The sequence below is a fragment of the Agelaius phoeniceus genome, chromosome 4 (genome assembly GCF_051311805.1).
Source record: "Agelaius phoeniceus isolate bAgePho1 chromosome 4, bAgePho1.hap1, whole genome shotgun sequence".
NCBI classification, from domain to species: Eukaryota; Metazoa; Chordata; class Aves; order Passeriformes; family Icteridae; genus Agelaius; species Agelaius phoeniceus.
This window is the reverse complement of record NC_135268.1, coordinates 14,141,026-14,164,688: the sequence shown is the minus strand read 5'-3', so window position 1 is coordinate 14,164,688 and position 23,663 is coordinate 14,141,026. Positions and strand designations below refer to the sequence as shown.

The window sequence follows — 23,663 nt, the reverse complement described above, 5'->3', positions numbered from 1 at the left end:
AGCAAGAGACTGGCAAATGGGGCTTCTTTGTGTGCCCTGACAGCTGTCCCACATACAGCAAGGTTTTGGGTGCAGCAGATAAGGGAAGGACATCCCAGCAATGCTCATCTTTGGCTTCTGGCCATTCCATTTAGCCCTTGTCGAGCTCACATGCACAAAAACCACAAGAGGGAAGGGTTAGGGTTAGCACCAAGACAGTGACTTTTCTCTTTCTCGTAGGACATGGTTCTTTTGAGATGCTGGCATGTTAAACATATCCCCCTCCCTTACAGAAAATGTTTTTACATTTTCACCCATCTACCTGTGCATGCCAGTGTGTAATCACGGAGAGATGTAAGCGCCCCTTCCAAAGATGCCAAGATGAAGTATTTATGACACCTAAGTCATGCTTCAACTGACCTCATCTGCCACTGCATCTCATTGTCAGTAAACCCCAAACCATGGCATGGCTCCGTCAGGCGCAGATCAGCCCTTGGCTCCAACAGAAGCTACAGGTGCAGAACACCACTAACACACGGGGGACTCCGGAGAAGATCTGCTAATTACTCCACCTCCCTCGCACTGTACTCAGCTATCCTGATGACAGTGATGCCCGATGCAGAGCAGAAGTAGTAAGGCAATAAAGTACAGGACATAACCTAATATACGACAGTCCCCGCAGGAAGGGATACTCCTCCAATTCTCTCATTTCTCCCCTCCACCGCGCTCTCCGGGCCCCACCCCAGCGATGCTCTGACCCCGCGGTGCTGCCCTCTTTCCCCGGCCGCGGAGCGCACTCACCTGAGGGCAGCGGGCGGAAGCCGCGCACCGTGTTTCCCCGGCGGAGCCACGGCCCGGCCGGTGTCGGCGGGTCACGGTACTGCTCGTAGAGCCGCAGCATGTGCTCCGCCACTCTGTCGGCCGCCGCCGGCCGCCCGGGCCGCCGCTGCCCCGCGCCGTCCTCACCTGCGGGGGCCCGGGCGCGGCCGGCCCGCACGGCTCCCGGAGCAGCGCGGCGCCGCAGCCCGAGCCGGCGCGGCCGCAGCGCGTCGCCCAGAGCCAGGCATAGGCAGCCCCATCCCAGGCACAGGCACAGCACCCAGCGGGCTGACCACGCCATCCCGCCCCTCCGGCGCGGCGGCGGCGCCCGGGGCCCCTCGGCGCGGCCGGGCGAGCCCGGGACTGCGCGGAAAGCGCGCTCGGGGCGTTCTCCTCCTGGAGAAGGAAAAAAGGGGAAAACGGAAAAAAAACCGACAAAAAAGCGGGGCGGAGGAAAGCTCCGCGGTGTGGACCGCCCTCCCTTGGCGGCGGGGAGCGAGGGTTTTATTTTTTATTCCCAGCCGCGCAGGTTGCTGTCGGGGCAGAGGCGGCGGTGCTGCTGCTCCCGGCACGGCCGGCACTCGGTGCAGCCCCGCGGGGAAAGCGCGGCGATCGCCCCGCCCGGCCTCGCTGCGGCGGGGCCAAGTGCGGGGAGCCGCCACCCCAGGGGAGCGCAGCCACGGGACGGGACCGACGGGATGGAGGGAGGGGATGCTCTGGAAACTCCATCCCCCTGGGCGGACGGCGATCCAGGCGGAGGACGGTCCCCTGCCCGCCTCCACCCAGCCCCTCCCAAAGGCCGTACCATAACGTGATCGCATTAAAAAAAAGGGAAAAAAATATCAGGAGTAGTAGCGCACTCACGCTTCTCCCCTGGAACGTCTGAAGGCTTGGCTGGGAGCGGAGCACATTCCACCGGGCAGGTGGCAGCGATGCTCACCGAGTTGTGCTGGGTTTCTGCCTGCCCCTCCCGAGTACCAGCCAGGCTCAGTGACCCTCGGCTTCCTCCAGCCCGGCCAGGAGGTGCCCTCAGCACCTGGAGCCCGTGGGAGCAGACGTGCACCTAGAGCAGAGCACGGCAAGGTGTTCATTGCTCAGCTGAGACAATTCCATGTGCCTCCCGCATTTGCTGTCTTTCAGCACCAGAGGACAGAAACTCTGTCTCACCCGCCCTTGGCAGTGCCACAGCCTCACACAACAGCCCAGCACATACGATGCTGTGCCTTACCAAATCTGCTTTGGAATAAAGGGGTGCCTCATCTGTACCTCGGGCAGGGAACACACGGGAGGTGGAAGAGGAGCCTCAGTGCAGTGTCACAGTTTATAAATGTGCTGGTTCCCAAGATCAGCTTGGTTTCTAAGCTGAAGAGGGGAGATAATAAGATTGGCCTACAGACCAGCACACTGAGCTTAGCACATGGCATTTTCAGCACGGGTCATTTGGCCTTTCCACGGGCTACAGCAAGTGTATCATTATCCAGCCCCAAATAGAACACTATGACACTTTATGTATTGCCTCTCAAATTACACTGACATTAGGATGGGCAGCAAGCACTGTTATGCACTGTATAAGCCCATCTGTAACTACAAGAGGCGAGTGCCCACCAGCAGGCAGGGAGGAAAGTGAAGATTCTCAACAGCACAGTAGTGATTTTTATATGCTCCCACATTTGAAGGCTCAGATACAACCCCTGGCAATGACTCATCCTCTAACAGTGCTGAGGCACCAAAGCTGCCGCATGCATCTCCAAATCCTATCCGTAGATGTGGAAACACACACCATGTCACTATCCATGCAAGTAGTACCATTACCTCTACTTCTCACTAGATTAAAAATACACACTAAATGCAATATAAAAGCTTACAATACAAGTAAACATAATTAATAAGTTCATAATGAAAACATTAAGGTATAATTGCTTTTCTTTTTGGACACAAGTAATAAAACCAATGTGGATCTGTGCAGAAAGAAAACAAAATTATTTCAACTGATGGCCAAAAAATTCAGCACAAGCAGCAGTCCCTGGCTTATATCCACACCAGAGCTGTCAGTCCCAAAGAAGCATTTCTATGCAACTGGAAATTACCATTTCAGGATAATTTCAGGATTTCAGTTTTTTCCTACTGTTGGAAGATGTAACATAAAATAAAAATCCCAAGCAACAACACACCACAAGTCTTTAAATAAGAAGTAGCATAACTGAATCCTGTCCTATACCTACAGCACCAAGCCATTTGCTGAAAGATGTCATCTTTTGCACATCTCCAACATATCCTCTGAGCAGCTTCCTGACTCTTGAGATCAGACCACTGTAAATCAAGAATTACCTGAGTTGGAAAAAAAGTTAAACCCTCAGACACTGTGTACCTGTTACACCATTCTCAAGCAAAAGGGGATTAGACAAGAACTACTTTTAGTTCAACATGGAAGCTCAAGCACCCTATGGCTGAGCTTTTATTTAAAATCCTTTGAGTGTTAGCAGAAAGCCCTGCTTATATAAAATTAACCCCAAATTTGGTTCCCAGAACCTCACCCCAGCACTTGACTGCAGCTAAGTGTCTAAAATAGAAAGTTAGCCCTATTCAAGCCTGTTACAGCCAGCAAGGAGAGAGAAAGAGGACACTGCATGTGAAACAGAAAGGAAAAAGTGACTTGTCGGGGCATTAGGAGCTTTCTCTGAATCCCCCTTTTCAAACAGCTGCTGCAGGCACACACAGGGTTTCAAAAATTCCTCGCTTTATGGGCTGTCCCTGTGACATATCAAAACACTCATTACACAGAGTTCTGCAGCTTGCAAAGTTTAGGAATATCCCCCACTCCATGAGATTTTTAAATGCCAGAGCCTTGTGAGTGTACCATCCAAACCAAACCAAACCAGGAACTCCTCTCCACAGCTGACAAACTTTCACACCTGACCTCCAAGGGAACAGTGCTTCTGCACCTCTCTGCTATTCCTTTTCTGCTTCTTCCACATAAGTGCTGCAAACCAGTTATCCAGACATATCCTGCCCTCCAGCTACAGCCAGCACAACTCCAGGCCCTACTGGGCCTGAGCAGCTCCATCCTCATCACCACAGTCTCCAGCCTGTGCAGCAACCTGGCCTTTTCATTCCTTAGCAGCTGTCAGAGAGCAGGCTTCAATCCAAATTAAGTTTATTTAAATGGTGAGCAAGTCCTGTGCCATCGTCAGGGCCAGCCTCACCACCCTCCAGCAGCCCCTTCAAAAGTGCTATTTCAAACCTCCACCAAAACTCCAAGGTTTATCACTTTCTCAGAGCTTGCCACAGAGTGCACAACCCAGTAACTTTGTGGCTATTTGTTCCCTTTACAAGCACTCGGAAGTCCCGGGGAACAGGAAACCACAAATACTCCTTCTAGAGGAAATGAAATAATTACATATTTGCATAACAAAGTGATATTAGCAAAATCTGTTCAGCATGTGAAGGCTAACCCCACACTCGTGCTGCTATTTGCCTGGCTCTCAGCTGCTGCAGAGCTCACTCGGCACAGCAATCTCTGCTGCCGTGGCTCCTGCATCCAGCTCTCCTGGCTGTCATCTGGAGAATTCCCCACTGCAGCTCCACCCCACCAGCCCCCCGCACATCTGTTTAGCTGTCTCAGAAGGGTTTCCTTCTGCTCTGCCATGGCAGGGCTTCTGACACTGACTCTTTGGGGCAGTGGCACCAGCTCTGCCCAGCCGTGCGTTCCCAGCCCCACAAGGCCACCCCCGCTCTTACCAGACCCCAAACCCTGGCTCAGGTGTGCTGTCCCGCATCCAGGGACCTTGTCTCATCTCCCTGGGGTCATCTGCTCTGCAGGACCACCGTGCCCTAGCCCATAACCCTTCCTAGCATCGCTGACACACACACATTCCAGGTACACCTGGTACCTGAGCAGCTCTCATCCAGCACTGCCCGGAACCACAGGACTGATCCAGCACTGCCTGGAACTACGGGACTGATCCAGCAATGCCTGGAACCATGGCACCGATCCAGCAATGCCTGGAACCATGCCACCCATCCAGCACTGCTCAGAACCACAGCACCAATCCAGCAATGCTCAGAACCATGCTCCATGGACCTCAACGCCCCGCACTGGCTTTCCCATTACTGGAACCAAGGAGGCAGGTGCTCCTTGTCATGCTCATGCCCATGGCCCCAGAGGTGCACACAGGGAACAGCCTTGCATGAGGCAGGCTGAGGTGGGAAGCCCCGAGCAAACCCCCTTGTGCACAGCCATTCCCTGCATCCCCCGTGCTGCCTTTTCCAGCTGGGCTGGGTGTTTGCTCAGGTGGCCAGCAGCAGCCTTCCCCCTGGAGGGGCCCTCCAGCAGCATTTCTTCTCTCAGGCCCCAGGATCACACGTTTCTCTCACCACAGAGAAGCTCTGCTGCAGGACCTGTAAGAACTCTGCCTGGAGGCGAGCTGGAATGAAGCACGCCCTGAGCGAACAACAGCCAAGGAACAAGAACCGTGTTCCCCTTCCATGCAAAGCCCTGTTCTGTACACACAGCTCATCTGCGTGGCCGCAGCCCCTCCAGCACCTGTGTTTTTGTTTTCTTTGCGGTGGGAACTGTGGCTTGGCCTGCACTGCTTGTCCCTGCCTGCCTCGCAGAGAACTGCCCAAAGGTTTTAGTCATCTGTAATCTGATTTCTGGGTGTGGGGAAATGGAGCTAAGGGTACAGCTTCCCCAGCTGCCTCTTTCACAGAGGGCCAAAAGGAGAGCATCTAATGACCAAACATGTTCTACTAAATAACAACCCTGCTGTGACTGTGCTGGTGGCTCAGCAGAATGAAGCTCTTCGGCACCTACCTCCTGCTACTTTCCAGCTTCGCTCTGTGATCCAAAGCAAACACCACAACAACAGATCCCCATGTTCTTGCAAGACCAAAGATTCAGATGCCACATAAAAAGAACGAAATTATGATTTTGGTGGGGTGCTGAAGGAATAGAAAAGAACTGAAAACATATACAGGCTAATACAACCTGCAGACCTTAACTGATGCATACAGCTCAGATGTGCTGGAAAAAGACCTACAACTCTCCCCCCCCCCCCGGTAAGAAATCTATATTTCCAGGGATCCACTTGCCCATCAATGCCCAAAATCAGTTCCCTTAAGGCAGTGTGCAAACCCTGTACCTGCAGTAAATGTCACAATCTGTGACAACACTATAATCTCCTTTTGGAAAAAAACTTGGACACTTCCATGCACCTTATGTTTTCAGCGAGAAGTAGTTTTGGGCTGGACAGTTGGCATTTGCTTCTGCTAAAGAGCCACAAGGCCTAAGAATACACACAAGAAGCTTTCATGTGGTTATCAGTCCTTGGAATGCTCCTCTCTTGATTACTGTGCATGTCCACTTCACTTGGGTCTGATCAGGGCTGAACAGTGACAAGAGCTTGGGAACAACACCCAGTGACATTTCAGAGGAATGGAGTGTAAGGCTGCCAAGTTACTTTCTTATGCTCTGTCCTGTTTGTCTAAGAAAATCAACCTTTGCTTTAGAATGCAAGCCAGACCACAGAAGGGTTTGGGGACAGATTTCCACTTAGGGCAGAGGCCAGAGCTTCCTCCAGTTAGTATTGGCAAAGGATAACAGCATGTCACTTGGGAGCTTCCATTTTGTGGCAATGCTTTGGATGTCAGAAGGGACACAACAGCAGGAGGGCAGCTGGCATGCAGGCACAGGTGGGCAGGGAAGCAGATGGGTTTCCTGAGCAGCCAGCACTCCCGAGCATGACTCCTGACTACCATTCCTTCAATGCAGATCCCACAGCTCACATTTTGAGCATCCTATAAGACACGGATGATTTTTATAAAAATACTTTTTACTAATGAGATCTAAGGATGAGCAGTGAAATGATTAATTGCAAGACATTTACACAGAAAGGAAAATTAACTGGCATTACATGGGAGAAAAGATCAATAATCCAAAATAAGGGGAAAGATGGCAATACTGAACAAGAACTTTTTGCTGAAACAATGTTTTGTATATGGTCAAATTACTTGCAGATCTCTGCTGCAGTACAGGAGATGAGTAGACTCAGCTCGGGGTACTGAGGGATTTTTCAACCAAATGTTTATTCCAAGACCCTGATTGCTCAGACCTCACCAAGGATGTGGGAAGTGCAGTTGCATACCCGTTCTTCACTGGATCTTTAATTACTGACATAGCTTAGGCAGCAGAGCTTGGAAAATGCAGCCACAAAAGCCAGTAATCGCAGATCCACCCTGAGCCCATCAGGGGCCGTTCTCTGCCTCTTCCTGCTCCTCCCTCTCCTTACAATTTTAGAGGTGCCAGGTCTTTCCCAAATAACAGTTTTGGAAGCTTTTACAAGGAGTTAAAGCAGATGTTCCCCCCATCCCATCGGTTCTGTTTCCTGCAAGTCAATCACCAAGAAACAGCCTCTGGCCTCCTGGGTGCAGGCATGGGCACAGCCACAGCTATTTCCTGGTGGAACTCAGAGGGAAAGCAGTTCCTCAGACACCTGTATGTGGCAGCAATCACAGCAGCAGCTCCAGGAGCAGCACACAGGCCTCTGGCTGATGCCCAGACACCAAACCAGACAATACAGGAAGGGCAGGATAGCATATTCCCTAAGTCACAACTCTTTCTCCCGTAAGATTTTAGTCATCTGTAGTTTCCATTTCCCTACTGCAAATATATAGGGTTAGTTTATCCAAAGCTGTAAAAAGCCCATCTTCCCTCAGAAGAGATTTGATCTTTCTTATAAGATTGAAGTTGAAATTGTAAAAAAGAGAGAAATTTAAAGAGAAAAGTTGTATTTGGTGTAGTTAAAGACAAGTCAGATGTGGAACCATACATCTTCAAATTATACATTTACTGAGTTGGCAGCAATGGATTTTACATCTCACACATGCAAACATCGAGTCTGAATGTACTCTCTCCTTCCTACCTATGCATCTATCCAACATCTATCTTGATCCCTGCTACTTTTTGCATTCCTAGGGATTATCCCCTGGACTCCTGCATGGCACCTCCTCACATTAGCACAGTGTCTTGCTTTCATCTCCCAAAGATGTGAAGACTGTAACAAAAATCCTTGATGCCCAATGAGAGACAGCAACGCACATGATCAGGAGAGTGAAAATCTCCCAAAAATCAGGGCATGCTACCTGTGAGTGCAGACATCAAGCCTCATACATGGGGACCACCATTATGCAAGAAGAATACAGAGTCACTTGTAAATGTTGAGAAGATATTTTTCCCCCATATGGCTCCAGCCACAGGCTGGGAGCAACAGCAGCCTGCCCTGGCTTTGTTCTCATCAGGCTCTCCAGTTTCACCCCTTTGCCTCCCATTTCCCCAAACTGTGCCCTGGAAGCTGGCAGATCACAGTGACAGCTGTCTGTCACACGTGAGCTGCTCCTGTCACCAACTGTCAGGCATCCACGGAGCATGCCACGCTTTCCAGAGGCTTTGGGCTGGACTCTGGGGTTACCACCCCTCTCCCCTGCATGGGGTCACTGCTGCCTTTGTGCTCCACAGGCACAGCTGGAGCTCTGTTCAGCTCCCACTGCCTCCTTCCCTCTCCAGCCCTGGATGTGTGGGCCTACAGCAGATCTCCTCACTGCTCTTAAACCCACAGGGTAGAGCAGGGAAGGGAGAAGTTGCCATCTGCCCCATGTTGGGAATGGCTTGCTGGCCATGACTTGGCCTGCAGGTCCTTACAGATTACCAGATTGTATCTCTGAATACACCCAAGAACACAAGGGGAGAGAATTCCAACCCCAGCCAGCGAGTGCCTGCCAGGTGCTCGCCCACAGCAGCAGTGCGAGGAGAAGGGCAGAACAAGGGGATGGTTCTTGTGATAACCGTGCCCAAGGTGCCGCTCCCGAGCGCCCACGGGTCCCGACCGGGCCGCCCTGCTCAGCCTGATGCGTGCTGGGCCCAGAGTAAATGAGTTTCACTGCTGGAGAGATAAAGGAGGGACTTCACTTCATTAGGCAAGGGAAAATCTAGGGGCCAGGTGCTGCAGCAGAACAGCTCCTTACCTAGCTCTGGTTTAGAAAATAGCACGCACACGTAAGAATAACAGAAAATGCAGCAGTCACGAGTGAAGCCTGAGGACACAACAGCACCCAGCTCGCAGTTTCACAAACAGCACACCTAGCATGCTGCCACGGAAAACCAATAAACCAGGCAGTTCACACAGAACCCAAAGAGTGCCATTCCACTGCAAGACATTCCCTCCATCCTCCTTCATTAGGAGAGGTGCCCCAAGTACGGTTCATCAGGCAAGGGAACCCAAACTTGGCCTTTCGCTGTGCTGTTTCATTCAAAACACTTTTGTGCTATGGTTTGATAAAGTGAACATTCTCCATTTTCTTTGAACAAACTGTACTACACTTGTTTCTCATCAGATTACATAAATTAGCTGAGAGGGAATGGATTCAATTACAGACCAGATTCCAGACCTCTTAAGAACTGACTGCCTAACACATTCCTTTCATTTAACAAACTGGAACCAAATGAGGATTATCTCATATAAATAATACTCCCTTGATAGGGAGATGCAGTAAAATGGCAAAAATACTCAGAGGAACCACGCAGATCAAATACAAGAGCCTCTGATATTACCCTCTGGATTTGAAGTATGAACATCACATAAACTCCATTGTTCAGTATTTTTGCTTTGTATTGGGAACAAGAATTCGATTCAAAGGCTTCAACTTAAGACCAAGTTTCATATCTTCTGACAGCCTCAGACAGCCAAGGGGAAAATGCGTTTCAGCAAAGTATGCCTTTCCACATTGAAAAGATAATTTGATATCTCTGCACGCCATACAAACCTGTCCTGAAAAACCCAAGATTTACAGTCTCCCAAGTGACTCAGAGTAAGCATGACCAAGAGCAAGGGCTTTACAGTGCTCAGAAGTGAGGCAGCTTCCCAGACACTCGTTCTTTAGGGAGGCAGCACTGTGGAACAACTGAACTTGCTAGGGCCGCTTTCAGGAACAAACCATCCTGACAGAAACACTTGCCCAGCCTTTCAGCCTGAGCACCACACAGGCCATCTCTAGTGAGGATTTTTTGTATCTGCCTAAACACGTGAGCAGCCAGGGAAGAAAATGGCAAGGAAAAGACTTGGATTTGGAGCTCAGTAAAGGACTGAAAGCTGAAGGCACAATGTTATACAGGGTGTCAATTATCACATTAGCAAACAGTGCTCTGGACACGGTTTGAAGGGCCTGGTTAGAACACAGAGGCAGATTACATGTAAGCAAATGCTTTTTAGATTGCTAAAGAATGGCTGAAGACAGTTTTGATGTCAGCCCATGCAATTACAACTTGTCTAATCCTCCAGCTGTATTTAACCTGGCATGCAACTACAAATCCCAGATTCAGCAGGTAAGCCTCACACACCAGACTCGATCCAAGAAACAGGATGTTTTTACCCACTCTGTGAAAAGGTTTCCAGGGGACACGGCAAGTTCTCTGCCAACACCAGTCTTTAAATCAGTGCAGTACTAGCCAAGCCTTTCTTCCAGGGCTTCTTCTTACCTGTCCCTCCATGTGTCCAAAAGCTTTCTCAGTATTTTAGGAACCTCAGTAAGTACTGTGCACACAGAGACACATAAATAAAGCAAACAAGCTGTCCTGGCACTTAATCTGAGCATCCCTTTATGTTCAGTGGGAAGGTAAAAATGTAGTTTTGCATGTGCTACATTCCACCTATAAAACCCCAGACACGGGAGATGCTCTACTCCCCCTTCCTCCATTTCTTTTAGGAAATAAGTTAAATGAAACATCACCTGAAGCTACATTCTTCCTCTAGAACAGATGAACGTGCTGACCTGTCCATCAAGCCTGCAATGCCCTAGCTTATACCCAGGGAATGGTAAAAGTGGTCGAAGCATACATGAAATGAGACTTCTTCCACTCAGAGCAACTCAGGACTAAGGAAACCTACTGAGTACAAAAAGGACATTTCCCCTTTGATGATGTGACAACAAGAATTTTAAAAGGCTTCTTTTATTAAAAGGTTCCTAATATGTAGAAAGGACTACTCATGCCAAGCAGACACAAAGTTATGTTCACACCTGTTCTTATTTCAGTCCTAAACAGCAATTGTCTGCTTACCCCTGAGATCTAAAAGCACAAAATCCCGATTTTTGCTTCCCATCTCAATTGTGTTGAGAGATTTCTGTGTCTCTCTCTGCTGAGTGACCCCTGAACAAACCACCCAGACTCCTCACCAGTCACTCTGGGCCCTCCAACCCTCTGTCCTGCCTGTGAGCTCCGTAAGGAACACGAGGCAGCGATGTGATTTACAGAAAATGCTCTCAGAAAATTAAGAAAGCACATTAACTCCTCCATACCCTCTGTCTGGTCACCAGGAGCCTGGTGACTGCACATAGCTGTTGATAGCTTACTTTCTAAGCCATGGGAAGAGGAGACTCCCATAAGGATGTATTTGGGAAGGCTTTTCCCACAGGCCCCAGGCTGTATCTGCCACATACACAGTACTCAAACAGGCTAATGGACACCTTGGACACCTATTTTTAAGCAAGGGTGCTTTGTCTGGCCATCTACAGTGCTACTGTCCATGCAATGCCCACCCCAGAAAGGTAGGAAGAGGGAGAATGCTATTTTATTTGGAATGCCCCTCAGCAGCCAAAGCTGAACTGACTCACCCTAATGTTCACAAGAGAGTGTTTTCAGAGAGGTGTTGGGCTGGGAGCTGGTTACTGCACACCTCTGCTCTGTGTCCTGACCAGAGCAGGCAGCAGGCTTCCCCAGACCTTTCTCTTCCAAAGCAACCCCTGCGCTGTTTCAGTTCTAACAGCCAATGACTTCCATAGCAAAAATCTGATACTTTAAACACAAGCAAACAAATAGCAGAGCAAAATCTGATAAAACATCCAGAAGCAATGCTGATTAGGGCAGGGCAGCTGAAGAGAGCTAAGCTGGCAGAAGGCAAGTCTTTATCTCACACTACCACACTCAAAAAGCAAAAAGCACCAGTAGACAGAAGAGTTGTTGCATCCAGGAATCCACAGAGAAAACCCTAAGGGCAGAAAGCAGAGGTCACTATGCAGGTGAGGTATAAGAGTATCTGTTAGCTGCACACGTGTTTGTTTTTACTCAACTGAAATCAAGTGATACTTCTTTACTGAACATGGGAAAATGGAAACAATACCACATGGAACCCTTTCAAAAACAATTTTTTATTTTAACAGCAGCAGATTTCTAGAGTGTAATGGTTTATCTGGCAAGCCTTTGTTTTACTTGAGACACGTTTCCTTTTCCAATTTCACATTTAATTCCTTCAAAACATGTGTTACTCATTTTGCAGTTTTGTACCCTCGATGCTGCTGATGAGAAGAGCCAGAAGAACCTCCTGCAGTACTTCTGACCATCTTGAAACACAAGTCTCCTCCCTATCCTCAGCACCTCCCTTTTTGGGACAGCTGATTTATGCCTCTGCAGAGCCAGGTATGAGCCCAGAGGAAAAATAAGAGGAAAAATAGAGTAAGGGCACAACATCAGCCACGTACACAGTACTCAGTACCACGGGCAGGCACAAGGGCAGCCAGGCACCTGAGAGGGAATCACAGCTTTAAAGCAATGCTGTGACCCGGGCAGTGCTGTCTGAGCGCCAACGCTGCGGTGCCACCTGCCATGGCCAGCACAAAGAGAACCCACGAGCACCTGCTGCTTACAAAGCCTTCTTCTAGAAACCATCCAGGCAGTGTGAGCTATACATCATCCCAAAGCTCCAGTAACCAGCATCACTTGGCAGCCTCTACAAGAGCAAGCAGAATATTGGAAGGGCCACACATTACAGATCACATTTTGGAGATCTGCCCTTCAAAACTACCTGCCTGTGATGCTTCTCCATCTGTCAGCATCACTTCTCACCTGCATGATTCATTTCTAATCACCCAGAAATATTCACTTATTCAACTAGGAATCAGCTGAATTTGCTATATTTCTTTCAAACTTTAATTGTCACACCTTTCTGCCCTGACAGGATTTGTACTAGTCTGCACTTTTTCATCCCAAAACGATACAGCTTTGTTACTTTGTTGACAGCAAAGTAACCGAGAGAATAAATATACCAGGAAATTCATAAAGAGGGAAATCATGTCCCAGAAGTCTCCTCTTTATTCTTCTGATTTGTCTCTCACACAACAAATTCTATTAAGTGCAAAGATTGCGCTTCGTGTCCACCCTTGAGTTTTCAGGAATTTATATGGCAAAAGGTGGAAAAGCTTTTGTTTGTGATGGGGTTGGAAAAGCAAGTGTACATAGAGCTTTTAGGCCTAAAGACTGAACCTATTTACCACTGGAATAAAGTGACTTATACTTACTTTAATTTTGAGCAAAACAGAGTACAAAAGTAGCATTGAATTGGAAGGGAGCTACGACAACAACCACGCAACACTAAGTTTCCTTTCCCTGCTCCCTGCTCAGACCCTAGAGGCATGCAGAAGTGAGATTTCACCAAGGACTGCAGAGTTCTTGGAGTTTCAGTGGAGTCAATAATGCATATTTTCATTTAATTGTTTACAGCAAGTTCCTATAAATATAAATTTTTCCACGGGGAAGAGGCTGAGGCAGCAGACAAAGTTCCAGACTGGCAAACTGTCATTTAGAACAGAACCAGATCCTACCTTTCCCCACCTATCTTTCTCACTTCCATCTCCAGTGATACAGTTTTATGGTAGAAAAATTCTGTTGGATGCAAATGGTCTGATTATTTCAAGACAAATTCTGCTGGATGCAAATGCTCTGATTATTCCAAAACCATTTGCGGCTGCTGCTTCTTATAGACAAAAGCAGATCACTTAGAAGGAGCTGCACTTGGCTGTGCCAAACAGGAGGGCATTTCTTCAGGAGCATATGCCTGGGATCCTTGGGAAAGCCTAACATCAACCTGTCATACCCCAAACCAGATTAAAGAAAACCAGAAAACCACTGTGAATAACCAATTCATCCAGGCATTTACTGATCTCCTTAACCACATGGATTATTTGTACAGTTCTATTGCCTTTCAGCACACAGCCCTACCAGACCATGCCACTAAGTGTGTTTTTCCACCCAGCCATCCTCAAAATCAAGCACAACTTGCACAGCCACAAAATCAAGGTCTGTGCTATCAGTACAGAGATCTGCCAGGCACTTGGCTCCTCTGTGCCCTGTCCTTCGGCTGGCACAGGCAGTACCTGCCCTGTGTGGCCCTAACACGGTCAGTCCGACCTGGGGCATGGCTCTGCTGCTGAGCAATGCTGCTTATGAAAGAAAAGCTGTTCACAGAGAGCAGCCTGCAAGGAAAGACCTCAGACCTGTGCTAATTGCCACCTACCTGCATTTGTTCACAAAGTGATGCTGCAGGTCAGCTCAGACCTTTGCTCTGGACCAGCCAAGGGAGCAGGACGGCTAACACCAGTGATCATCCCCACGAGGGGGAAAACCCACAGGGATCTCTTTGAGATTAAAAGGTATGGGAGTCAATTAACTTTGGAAAACTTTAAGAGCTACACAAATCCCTCATTTGCAGAACATTCCTACTCGCAAAGGAAGCACTTCAATACAGACTTCCCTTTTGGCACCTCCTCAATGGGCATGTCCTACACACTAGATCCCTTTAAATTTTACATGTGCCCACAGACTCTGCTGGGCTGGGACCTGTGAGATGGCAAACAAACCAGCACGGGGACAGGCAAACAAACCAGAGAGCACAGCAATTCCATGTGCTTCGGGATCAGTGCATGAGTGCTCAGGTGCAGTGCAGCTGGGGACAGGAAATACAGGCAAACACAAAGAGGCCAGCCTTGCTGGAACCATCTCAGAATGTGTCCTTTAACAACACCAAGGGTAGATGACAGGAAAGCAGGGACAGACAAGATTTAGAAGCCAATTACTACACCACAGAGGAAGCTCTTTTCACACAGACAATGTCTCAGGTGGGGAACAAGTGCAGTTGCCTGAAAAGGGACAGGTGTAAAACACATTTCCAGTGGAAATAGGTGTTTAATGAGCAATTAAATTTTGCTGTGCCGTGTTTGGCCTTCTTTGCCACCTGCAGCTCAGGTTACATCTAACTGAAGCACCAGTGGGTACTGGTAGTCACCGACAGGAGCTCACCTCGTCTCTCTAACCCAGGTTCTCTCACCGTGTCTACTGCTCGTGCAGGAACGCTGTGCTGAGCTGCTCTTTTGGCTCCCAGGAGCTAAAGCATGAGACACGGGGCCCCAGCAGAGCCTGCCTGGCTTCCCAGCTGCCTGCTGTGCTCCCAGGCAGATTCCAGAACCACGGGCACCGAGACGTGTCCACACACAATAACCCAGCCCAGCTTTTTGAACTTGGGAAGTAACGTTTGTGGGAAAGAATGGCTGGCCAAGAAGCAGATGTTCTAGCTTTCAACTCTTCAGGGAAAGAAAAACACAAAAAAGAAAAATAACTATAAAAAAGGGTTACCCTTCAGAAGAAGAACTGTTTGCTGTACATGTGAACCATGTACTGCCCTTGCACAAAGAGTCTGACAGCTGCCCTCACTGGAAGAAGCTCTGTGGACTGTGAATTTGCCTATTCATGTAAACAGGGTGTTGCCTCAGTTGGAAAACAATCCTCTGGCTGAGAACAGTTTGCTGAGAGACCGAGTTTAGATTAATTCTGTGAGCATGGAAATAAAGAAGCCTGTTAAAAACAGAGATGCACACAGAAGGCAGAACTTCCTCATTCAGACAAGAAGGGGGATCAGCAGTGAGAAGGCAGCCCCAGCCCTTGGGTGCAGCTAACAGGGACAGGGGGGACAGGGGGTCATGAGCTCTCCAGGTCAATGAGAGAGAACTGCTGCAGGCTATCTTCTGGGCACAGGGAAGAGACAGGAGGAGGAAAGAAGCAGAAGCATGAAGGCAGTTGTCTGCATGTCAGGAACACATCGGGGGGAGCAGAAAAGGAAATCAACAACAAAGAAGAAATAAAATAAATAAAAAGAACCAGTGGAAGACTCCCCACCCCTCGTGAATTTAAATATAGGACCGGGGAGAGGAGTTGCTTTGCAATCAGGGCCTATCAAAAACAGAGACCTGCAGATGCCTCCTGGGATCTTTTTGGGAAGCAAGCTTTTCTTCACAGCCACTGAGGAACTACAAGGCTTTTTGTGGACTGAGAAACACAAAACCAAAGCAAAACTCAGCACACAAAGAGAGACAGCCAAGGATGGCCCTTTATGCCTCTACACAAACCAAGCTCCTATGTGATTCTTCCAAATCCCTCTACCAGGTCCCAAGTACCATTTTTCCATGGCACCCAGCCAAAAGGCAGAATGATGGATTTAGGAGGGTGTGGGGCCATTGCAGCTATGGGGTTTTTGGATTAACTTTTTCCTGTGAGCTCCAGGATACGGGCCAGAGCACAGAGGTGTACTACTGCAAGTGTAGCTGAACATACTCAGTTCCCAGACTGAGCAGTTCCCAGTTCACACAGGTTTGCAGCCACACATTTGCCACTGGCCCACAGGGCTGTAGGAAATGGTCATTCCCAAAGAAGCAGGGCCATTTGTTACTTTGCTACTTGATTCACTGAAAACACACATGGCTACTTATCCTGCTAACACATATACAAGCAGAGCAGTTATTAGACAAGTAAACCACTAGACAAGCCAGCAAAAGATTTTAGCCTGGAAAGTATGGGAAAAGAAATGCAGTCCTTTTTCCCTGGAATGTCACCTTTCACTAGTCCATATATATTGCTTAAGGATGCAATTTTTTTCAGCTCACTGTCACTACCATGTCCCTGTCAGACAGGCATCCAGTCATCTTCCCCAGAAAACACCTGATTTACAAATCTGACAGTTTCACGGCAAGAGAAAACAGAATAGTAAGGGTATACCTAAAGTCAGAGTTGGGGACTGCTCAGTGACAGCTCTGCAGAAATGGGTCAGGCACAGAAAAATGAAGCCTGTGCAGCAGAACCTGGGGCTGGGGCTGTGCTGCCAGGGGCCAGCCCTGCTCCTTGCAGGTGCTACTGAAAGGCTGCTGCCTGTTTGGCTTGGCAGCCGTGGCCCAGCCGGGGCAGGTGCGCGGCATTCCCAGCTCACCGCGCGCTGCAGGAATGCCGCTGCCCAGCTCCAAGGCTTGGGCTTCTCACAGGTCCGTTTGTATAATCTGCTTTCCAGTGGGGAAAAAATTACTGTCCAAACAGTAGTGATTTGCGTATCTTTGAACTTTCAGGGAGTGTTTGCTTTTTTTGTTCTCGCTTTCAAAATGAGTCAAAAACAGGGGCAGGGGGGGCTGAAGTTACGTGAGGAGAACAGATGCTCCTGCTTGATCTGCGGTTGAGCAGAGGGTCCCCAGCCTGGTCCTGCACGGGAGCACATCCTCCCCAGATCAGGGCTCTGCCTCACAAGACATGGAGTCCATCTTGGCCAGCAAATCTGTAAAGCCTCAGTGTTATTTTGTTCTCAACAGACACAACCTGTGCCCACCCCAGGATGTCCCACCACCTTGGCAAACATGACAATCTCAGCTCCAGGCATCGAGGCAAGACACAGGGCCAGGGCTGCTTGATGCTGCCACTCTTCAGCAACAGCAGCCAAAGTCATTGCCCTTGACAGACTCTAAGCCTGTCCTCTAATTCCCTAAGGAGACACATACAGCCCACCCTGATACCGGAGGCCACGTGGGAACCACCAAACACCCTGAAACAGCAAGGAGTTGTTCAGGCTTTAGGAGCCTTCCTCTGGAACAGCAGGGACTGACACAAGCACGTCACCCCCTGGTCACTGCACTGCCACAATAACAACTTCGAGGCAGCGATCCTGCAGACACAAGTGTTTGCTTTTCCAAAGGCTCCCTCCCCATGCTCCTCCCTGGCCTCTGGGGCAGCTGGAGAGCTGCCTGTGCCTGGCAGGTGCAGAGGGGCTGACTGGTGCTAGCAGCTACAGCAGCATCCTTCTCCAAAAGCAGCAGAGCAAGCTCTTGCCCAAATTTAGTCACAACAAGGCATAATTAGGCATAGTTTGCAAAATGCCTCTTTCTCCTTTCCTAAGACCAGTTCTGATGGACCCTAGGAGAGCAAGCAGGAATCAAACCACACAGCAGAACACACTCTGACACAAAACCCAGGAGAGCTGAACTCCAGGTATGGTGATAGCTGCTAGTAGCTCCACAAACATTTGCCAAGTGATCACACTCTCAAGTTACGAGACCTGAAGGACCATGGCAAAAATCCATGCCAGACAGAGCAGGCACTGACTGATGGTTTAAGGTTTATGGATGGAGTTAAAAACCAGCTTTACTCAGGAAATCCAAAACATAACTAAAATCCCTGGCCCTAGATAGACTCACAAAACATAAAAAGAAGCTCAGATCTCCTCCACCAGAGTCCTCAAATTTCCACAAAAGGGGGAAAAATCCCCAAAATGAACTAAAATGAGAAAGATGAGGAAGGAAGTAAAATCAAAGCAAAGCAGAAGTGACTTGCTGTTTAGATATGAAAGTTTAGGTGCTTTTGATCATATAACAGAATACTCATTTCTCCTGTCACCAGGCTCAGAAGTCAGTTAACCTTTTGATTTGGAAATGCTAATTAAAAATAGGATTTGACGTGCATCTGCCTAACTGTGCATGCCCTGTTCAGAAGGTAAGACTTCTCAAAGGCCACACCTTGTCCATGCCACAGAGTTTTCCCTTTCCAGAGGGCAGGTCAAGCCCGGCTGCACTGCTGCTCCTGTCCTGCACCTGCTACTTCCCTGCAGCCATGCTGCTTCTCCCAGAGGGCAGATGGGATTGCAGTCCTCACAGCCTGTCTCTCCCTTCTTTCTTTTTTTTTTTTGTTTAAGGAGTGACCTTCTAAAAGCAATCCACCTATCTACAGAACACTCTTTCCTGGTATTTGCCAAGGATATTTGAACAGATTTGACTGTAATGAATGTCATGCCTCTAACCACTGAAATGAGCGAGTCATTCCCAGACTTCCGTTTTTGTTGGGTTTTTTTCCCTTTCAAAAATGCTGTTTATTGAAACATCCGTAAAATCTGCTTGGCAGCCTCAGGGCATGAGCCTCAGCTGTACTCCCTGTGTGTACTCAATGCTGGCACTGCGGAAGAGAGCATGGAGAAGTTCCCACTCCGCAGATCGTCCAGTTACAGTTTTGTTCCCCAATTCAGGGGAGGGGGATAGGCCAGGGAGCACAAGTTCGTGCTTCTGTATGGATGCAAAGGAGGGGTAGGAGAGGAAGTTTGCAAACTCCTCAGGGCAGAGAGCTTTCACTACACCTCTTGGCAAGTTGCAGAAGCTGTTTGCAGATTGTCATTATAAAATACCAAATTTACTCCACACAGAAACAGCACACTGAGCATCCAGCATATTTTGCCTGCCACTTCCCTTGGGCAGAGCGCCTCAAATCAACTCTACCTTAAGGAAGGCACCTGCAAGGAAAGCAGCTTTTGGGGAAGTAATTTTCTCTCTTAGCATTTCTGCTGCTAAGATTCTTGGTTTTGTAAAACCTGTAATTATAAAATAGTCTTCAGTTACTTTCAGCACCACTGAAATGCCTCTGTGGTGGCAGGAGAGAAATCCACCCATCAATCCTATCAAGCACTGGGAGCGGGTCAGAAGTGAGAATCCCTTACAGAGGGCATAACTACAGTACCAGTAATTAACAAAAAGGGAAGACAGAACATGGACTGAAAAAAGCAGCCTGCACAGACCAAACACTCCAAAAGCTCATGTGGAAAACAAATGACCAAACCAATCAGAAGCCAAGGGAAAAAATCTCTGACTTTGGAAGTTGGCAGTCTGATTTCTTAATCGAACCTGCTGGAGTTGAAGCCTGTGGATGACCTTCACTGCATGGCACATGACACCCGTGTGTGTTGGACCTCTGGGGATGTTGGAAAGAGGACTTTAATTATCCCAGGAACGACTCCTCACAGGGTGAAAGCAGCCCAGGGTGGATCTGCCTCACCAACCCGCTGCTCTGGGCCGGGTGGGTGCAAGTGCCACGCGTAGAACGCCCTGAGAACAAATCCAGCAGTGCAAAGCTGAGCCCGGAGATCCCTTCCCATGTAATTACAGGGTGGTGCCGTTGGGCAGACAGCTTCACGTGGAGCTCCAGCAGCCCACAGCTAGCCAGAACAATCTGGCAGCAAATGTAGCTGGAATGGGACAAAAAAGACACAAGCTTGCCCTGAATTGGGCAGACCTGCCTATAAATAGACAAAGGGGCTGGTCAAGCACATCTCTGCTTGCTGACTTCTCATGTCAGTGGGATCTAGGGCCAGGTGCCTACTTTCTATCAGAAAATAGCCTCACCAACACATGCTAAAGATGTCCTGTTGCTCTCTGCCTTGCATCTGGAAGGTATGCATGTGGACTTATAAGGCACAAGTCAGTGGTTAGTCCATCTGATTATAAATCACGTGACTCTGTACTATGACCACATTAAAACCCTGCCATCAATTAAAAAAGGGAAAACTAGAGCTACCCTGTAATTTTGGTCGACTGAATCAAGCCTGTTCCATGGACTCACACACATTTAGTTCCAGATTTGTCATACAAAGGAGAGGCTCAACAGCCACATCCTCAATGACTTACACGTGCAGCTCATGGGGCTGACAGGCTGAAGGATTTTGTTCCCTCAACAAAATGTTCCCTTGACAGGAAAAAAAGAGATAAAAAGAGCAGTGGCATCACCAAAGGTGCTGGAATGGTAGAGGGACTTCTGTCACAGCTGCAGCTTGGGCAGAGGTGCTCCTTCCTTCCCCAGCCCTTGGGGCTGACCCTCCCACCCTTCCTGCTGCTGGCACAGGAAAGTGGGGAGCGATGCAGAGCCAAAAGGAATTGCACTGTGCTGCCCGGGGAAGGGAAGAGGATTTTCCCAGGAAGCACATGCACAACCACTTGCCCTGGCTGCACACCACTGTTCGGTAGAGGCTGTGTCACACCGGCACTGCCGGACTGTCCTGCAGTTGTCACAGCCCAGCAGCCTGAGCTGAAGAGCACCAGAAACCACTGTCATGGCTGCCTCACACTGGTCATTGATTTACACCCTGGTGTCTTTCACCTATTTCCTGCCACCAATGTAAGTTCAGCACTCCACCCCCCCCACCCCCCAACATCCATCTCCAGGCAAGCCACGAGAAAAACTGGCAGCGTGTGCTGTGCTGCCAACAGGTTTTACTGCAGGCATGGAAAGCCCAGTCCTCACCGGAAGGGACTGAGGAAGGACTCTCCAGAGGACCTAATTCTGAGGGCTTCTTCACATCTCAGAGATTTCCTCTGAGGCTCCTCCAAAGTCACCACTAAGTCCAACATCAAAGCCAGAGGAAAGTGCTGCTGTGCTGCTGCTTGGCTCCTTTGCCAGCACCGAGGACCTGTGGAGCATGTGGAGCCTTGCACTGATTAATCCCCAGTGACACTGGGACAGAAAGCATTACCCCAGACTCCATTTAGGGAACTGCTCTTGTTCCTTCACATAGAGGACATATGACTGGAGAGGGAAGAAGGAAGGAAAGGAGAAAAGGGAGACACTACCCTGTATCAGTCCTTTGCAGTCTTCCCCCAAGTGCCCAGCTTGCCTCTATTGGCTGTGAAGGGACAGACTTCTTAGGGCAGGCTTTAAAGTACACAAACAGAGCCCAATTTCTCTGTCTCCCCAGTCACAGCAGAGCTTTCTGTTGGGATCACCTCTGTGATCAGTCAAACACATGCTGCTACCTCAGACTCAGATAGCAGCATTCCCACACATGGCCCTGGGGGCCCTGATGTGCCCAGAGAGGGCTTGGCAGCAGCTACCACTGCCCTCCTGTGACCTTGCCAAAGCGAGCTCACAGCTCTGGCCCTCTCCACCCTAACTCTCCTGCTTGCCTGTGTGCCCCTTTTGCTGTGCTGTGCCTCCCTTTTGCTGTCAGTAGCTTTCCTTGGCATTTCCTGGCCATCCACTCCATCAAGAGTTCAGGAAATTGGATCCTGGCCCAAGAGTGACACTTGCATAGCATTGCTCCCATTTTCTTACTTTAAGTTTATGAACTTCCAGGCTCTTTTCACAGCCCACTGCAGATGTTGAAGGAGATACCACCATGTGGAATCAGAGTTTTGTGGAGAGGTCTGTGGTACTTCGCGTTGCTCTGGCATCCACAGCACTGATTAGCGAAACTCTCAGGTTTCAAGCAAAGCAGCCCTGGAAAGGACAGCTTGGAAACCTGACCTGGTGTGGGGCTTGTTGATCAGCAGCTAAATCATGATTACAGACCTGTCCTGACCACACTGCATCAGCATGCCTGATCCCTGTACTGTTTGTATAGATGAAAGAACTGCAGCCTGTATGAACTCCATACATTTGATATCTTCCTAACCTGTCCTGTGCGGTCTGCCCTTTGAACAAAAAGCCTAAGTAGAGCAGAAACCCTTTTGAGAAAAGTATCTCTGCATTTCTAGTGAAATCCAACTGGTAACTCCACTCCAGTCCCTGTCAGCAGCATTCCTGAGCACACTCTGCTTGCTCACATCAGTAAAACCCCTCAGTCAACCAGTTTGTCTGAAACACAACTGGAAATATAAACCATGCATCTGAGAAGACAAGCAGAGCAAAGATACCCTAAGCTGAAGTTTAAAAAGTAGCTGCGTTACTCAGAGATGTTTCCCAACATTCAACAGCCCAGAGGAACACCCCTGAAACTACACAGGTTCCTCTGCACTGGTCACCTTCCCCTCAGCTACCTGTACCGCTTGTTCCTGAGGGGTAATTGTGACTTGGCTCTCATTTCTCATCTGAAATCACAAGTGCCAGTGAATCCTGCGCACATCCCAAAACCGGCTGGGTCGGGAAGAAGCTCCATTTCCTTGGGCACCGCTCCTGACCGTTGGGAAGTTTGCACAAGGCAGATGCTGGCAGGGCTGGCTCAGAGCAGCCTGCCTGATGCCACCTGGCTGTCCATGTGTGAGAGCCTCCCCAGCCGGCTGCTGAAAACCCCATTAACGGCTGTACCTGGGCAGGCATTGTCAGCTGTGCCACACACCAGGTGTGCCCCACCAAGGCAGCAGCAGCAGGAAACGCCTGCCGCTAAATTACATATGGGGATGGTCTTGATGCTGTTCTCAGATAGCGCCCTGGCACCTCCTGAATAGATTTTCACATCAAAGAATCCCTAATACAAACATACTTTGTTTACAGTGCTCCTCAAAAAACGTTGTTCAACATCTTCTTGACATCTATAAATCACTGATCAAGCCAACTTCTACAACTCCTAAACCAGCCAAATGCCAAGTTCTGCTGAGAGTTAAATCCCTCCCAAATCTCTGCAGTGCTCCAGGGGACGTGCTGGTGAAGCTTTGCAAGAGCACTATGACAGCTTCCAAAGGATCTTGCTGAGGAAAATGCCCAGCAGGTCCCTTCCTCAGAGTGCGGGAACTACAGAACTGCAGAACTACAGTAAACAGCCCTTCAGCACTGAACTAGACCCTCATGATCTAGTGCATATGATTAAAAAACGCTGACATTTAACTAAATAGTGTATTAATAAGAGAAAAACCATTACAATGCAGCCAGGGTAGGAACACATAACTTACTGCAAACTGAATTCAGCCAGCTGAAACCAAACAGGTGACCCAAGCAGGCCACATTCTGTGCCTGTGTTTATATGTTCAGTATCTGGATACAAAATGAAGCTTTAAACACAGTCCTTTCTTTCAAGTACTGGCTGGATGTTGCACATGAAAATCTGTCAAAGAAGCGAGTCCTAGGAATTCTCTGTACAAAACGTCAGTTACGGATCCCCTCACAAAAGGCATTTCTTTCACAGAAGCCACAAAGGTTAACACACAGCCACCAAAAACCCTCCTGATAACATCCACTGGGCGGTGGGGTGCATTCTCACATCAGACTC

The 23,663-nt window shown here is 48.9% G+C and overlaps 1 protein-coding gene across 1 annotated transcript in view; it reads right to left on the bottom strand.

Moving 5' to 3' along the window:
* Window positions 1-23,663, bottom strand: part of BMP3 (bone morphogenetic protein 3) — a 73,685-nt gene that overhangs the window by 10,983 nt on the left and 39,039 nt on the right. The window contains exon 3 of the mRNA XM_054633374.2: window positions 781-1,861. Coding sequence (XP_054489349.2) covers window positions 781-1,099 — 319 coding nt within the window. The 5' untranslated portion in view covers window positions 1,100-1,861. The remainder of the gene's footprint in view (window positions 1-780; window positions 1,862-23,663) is intronic.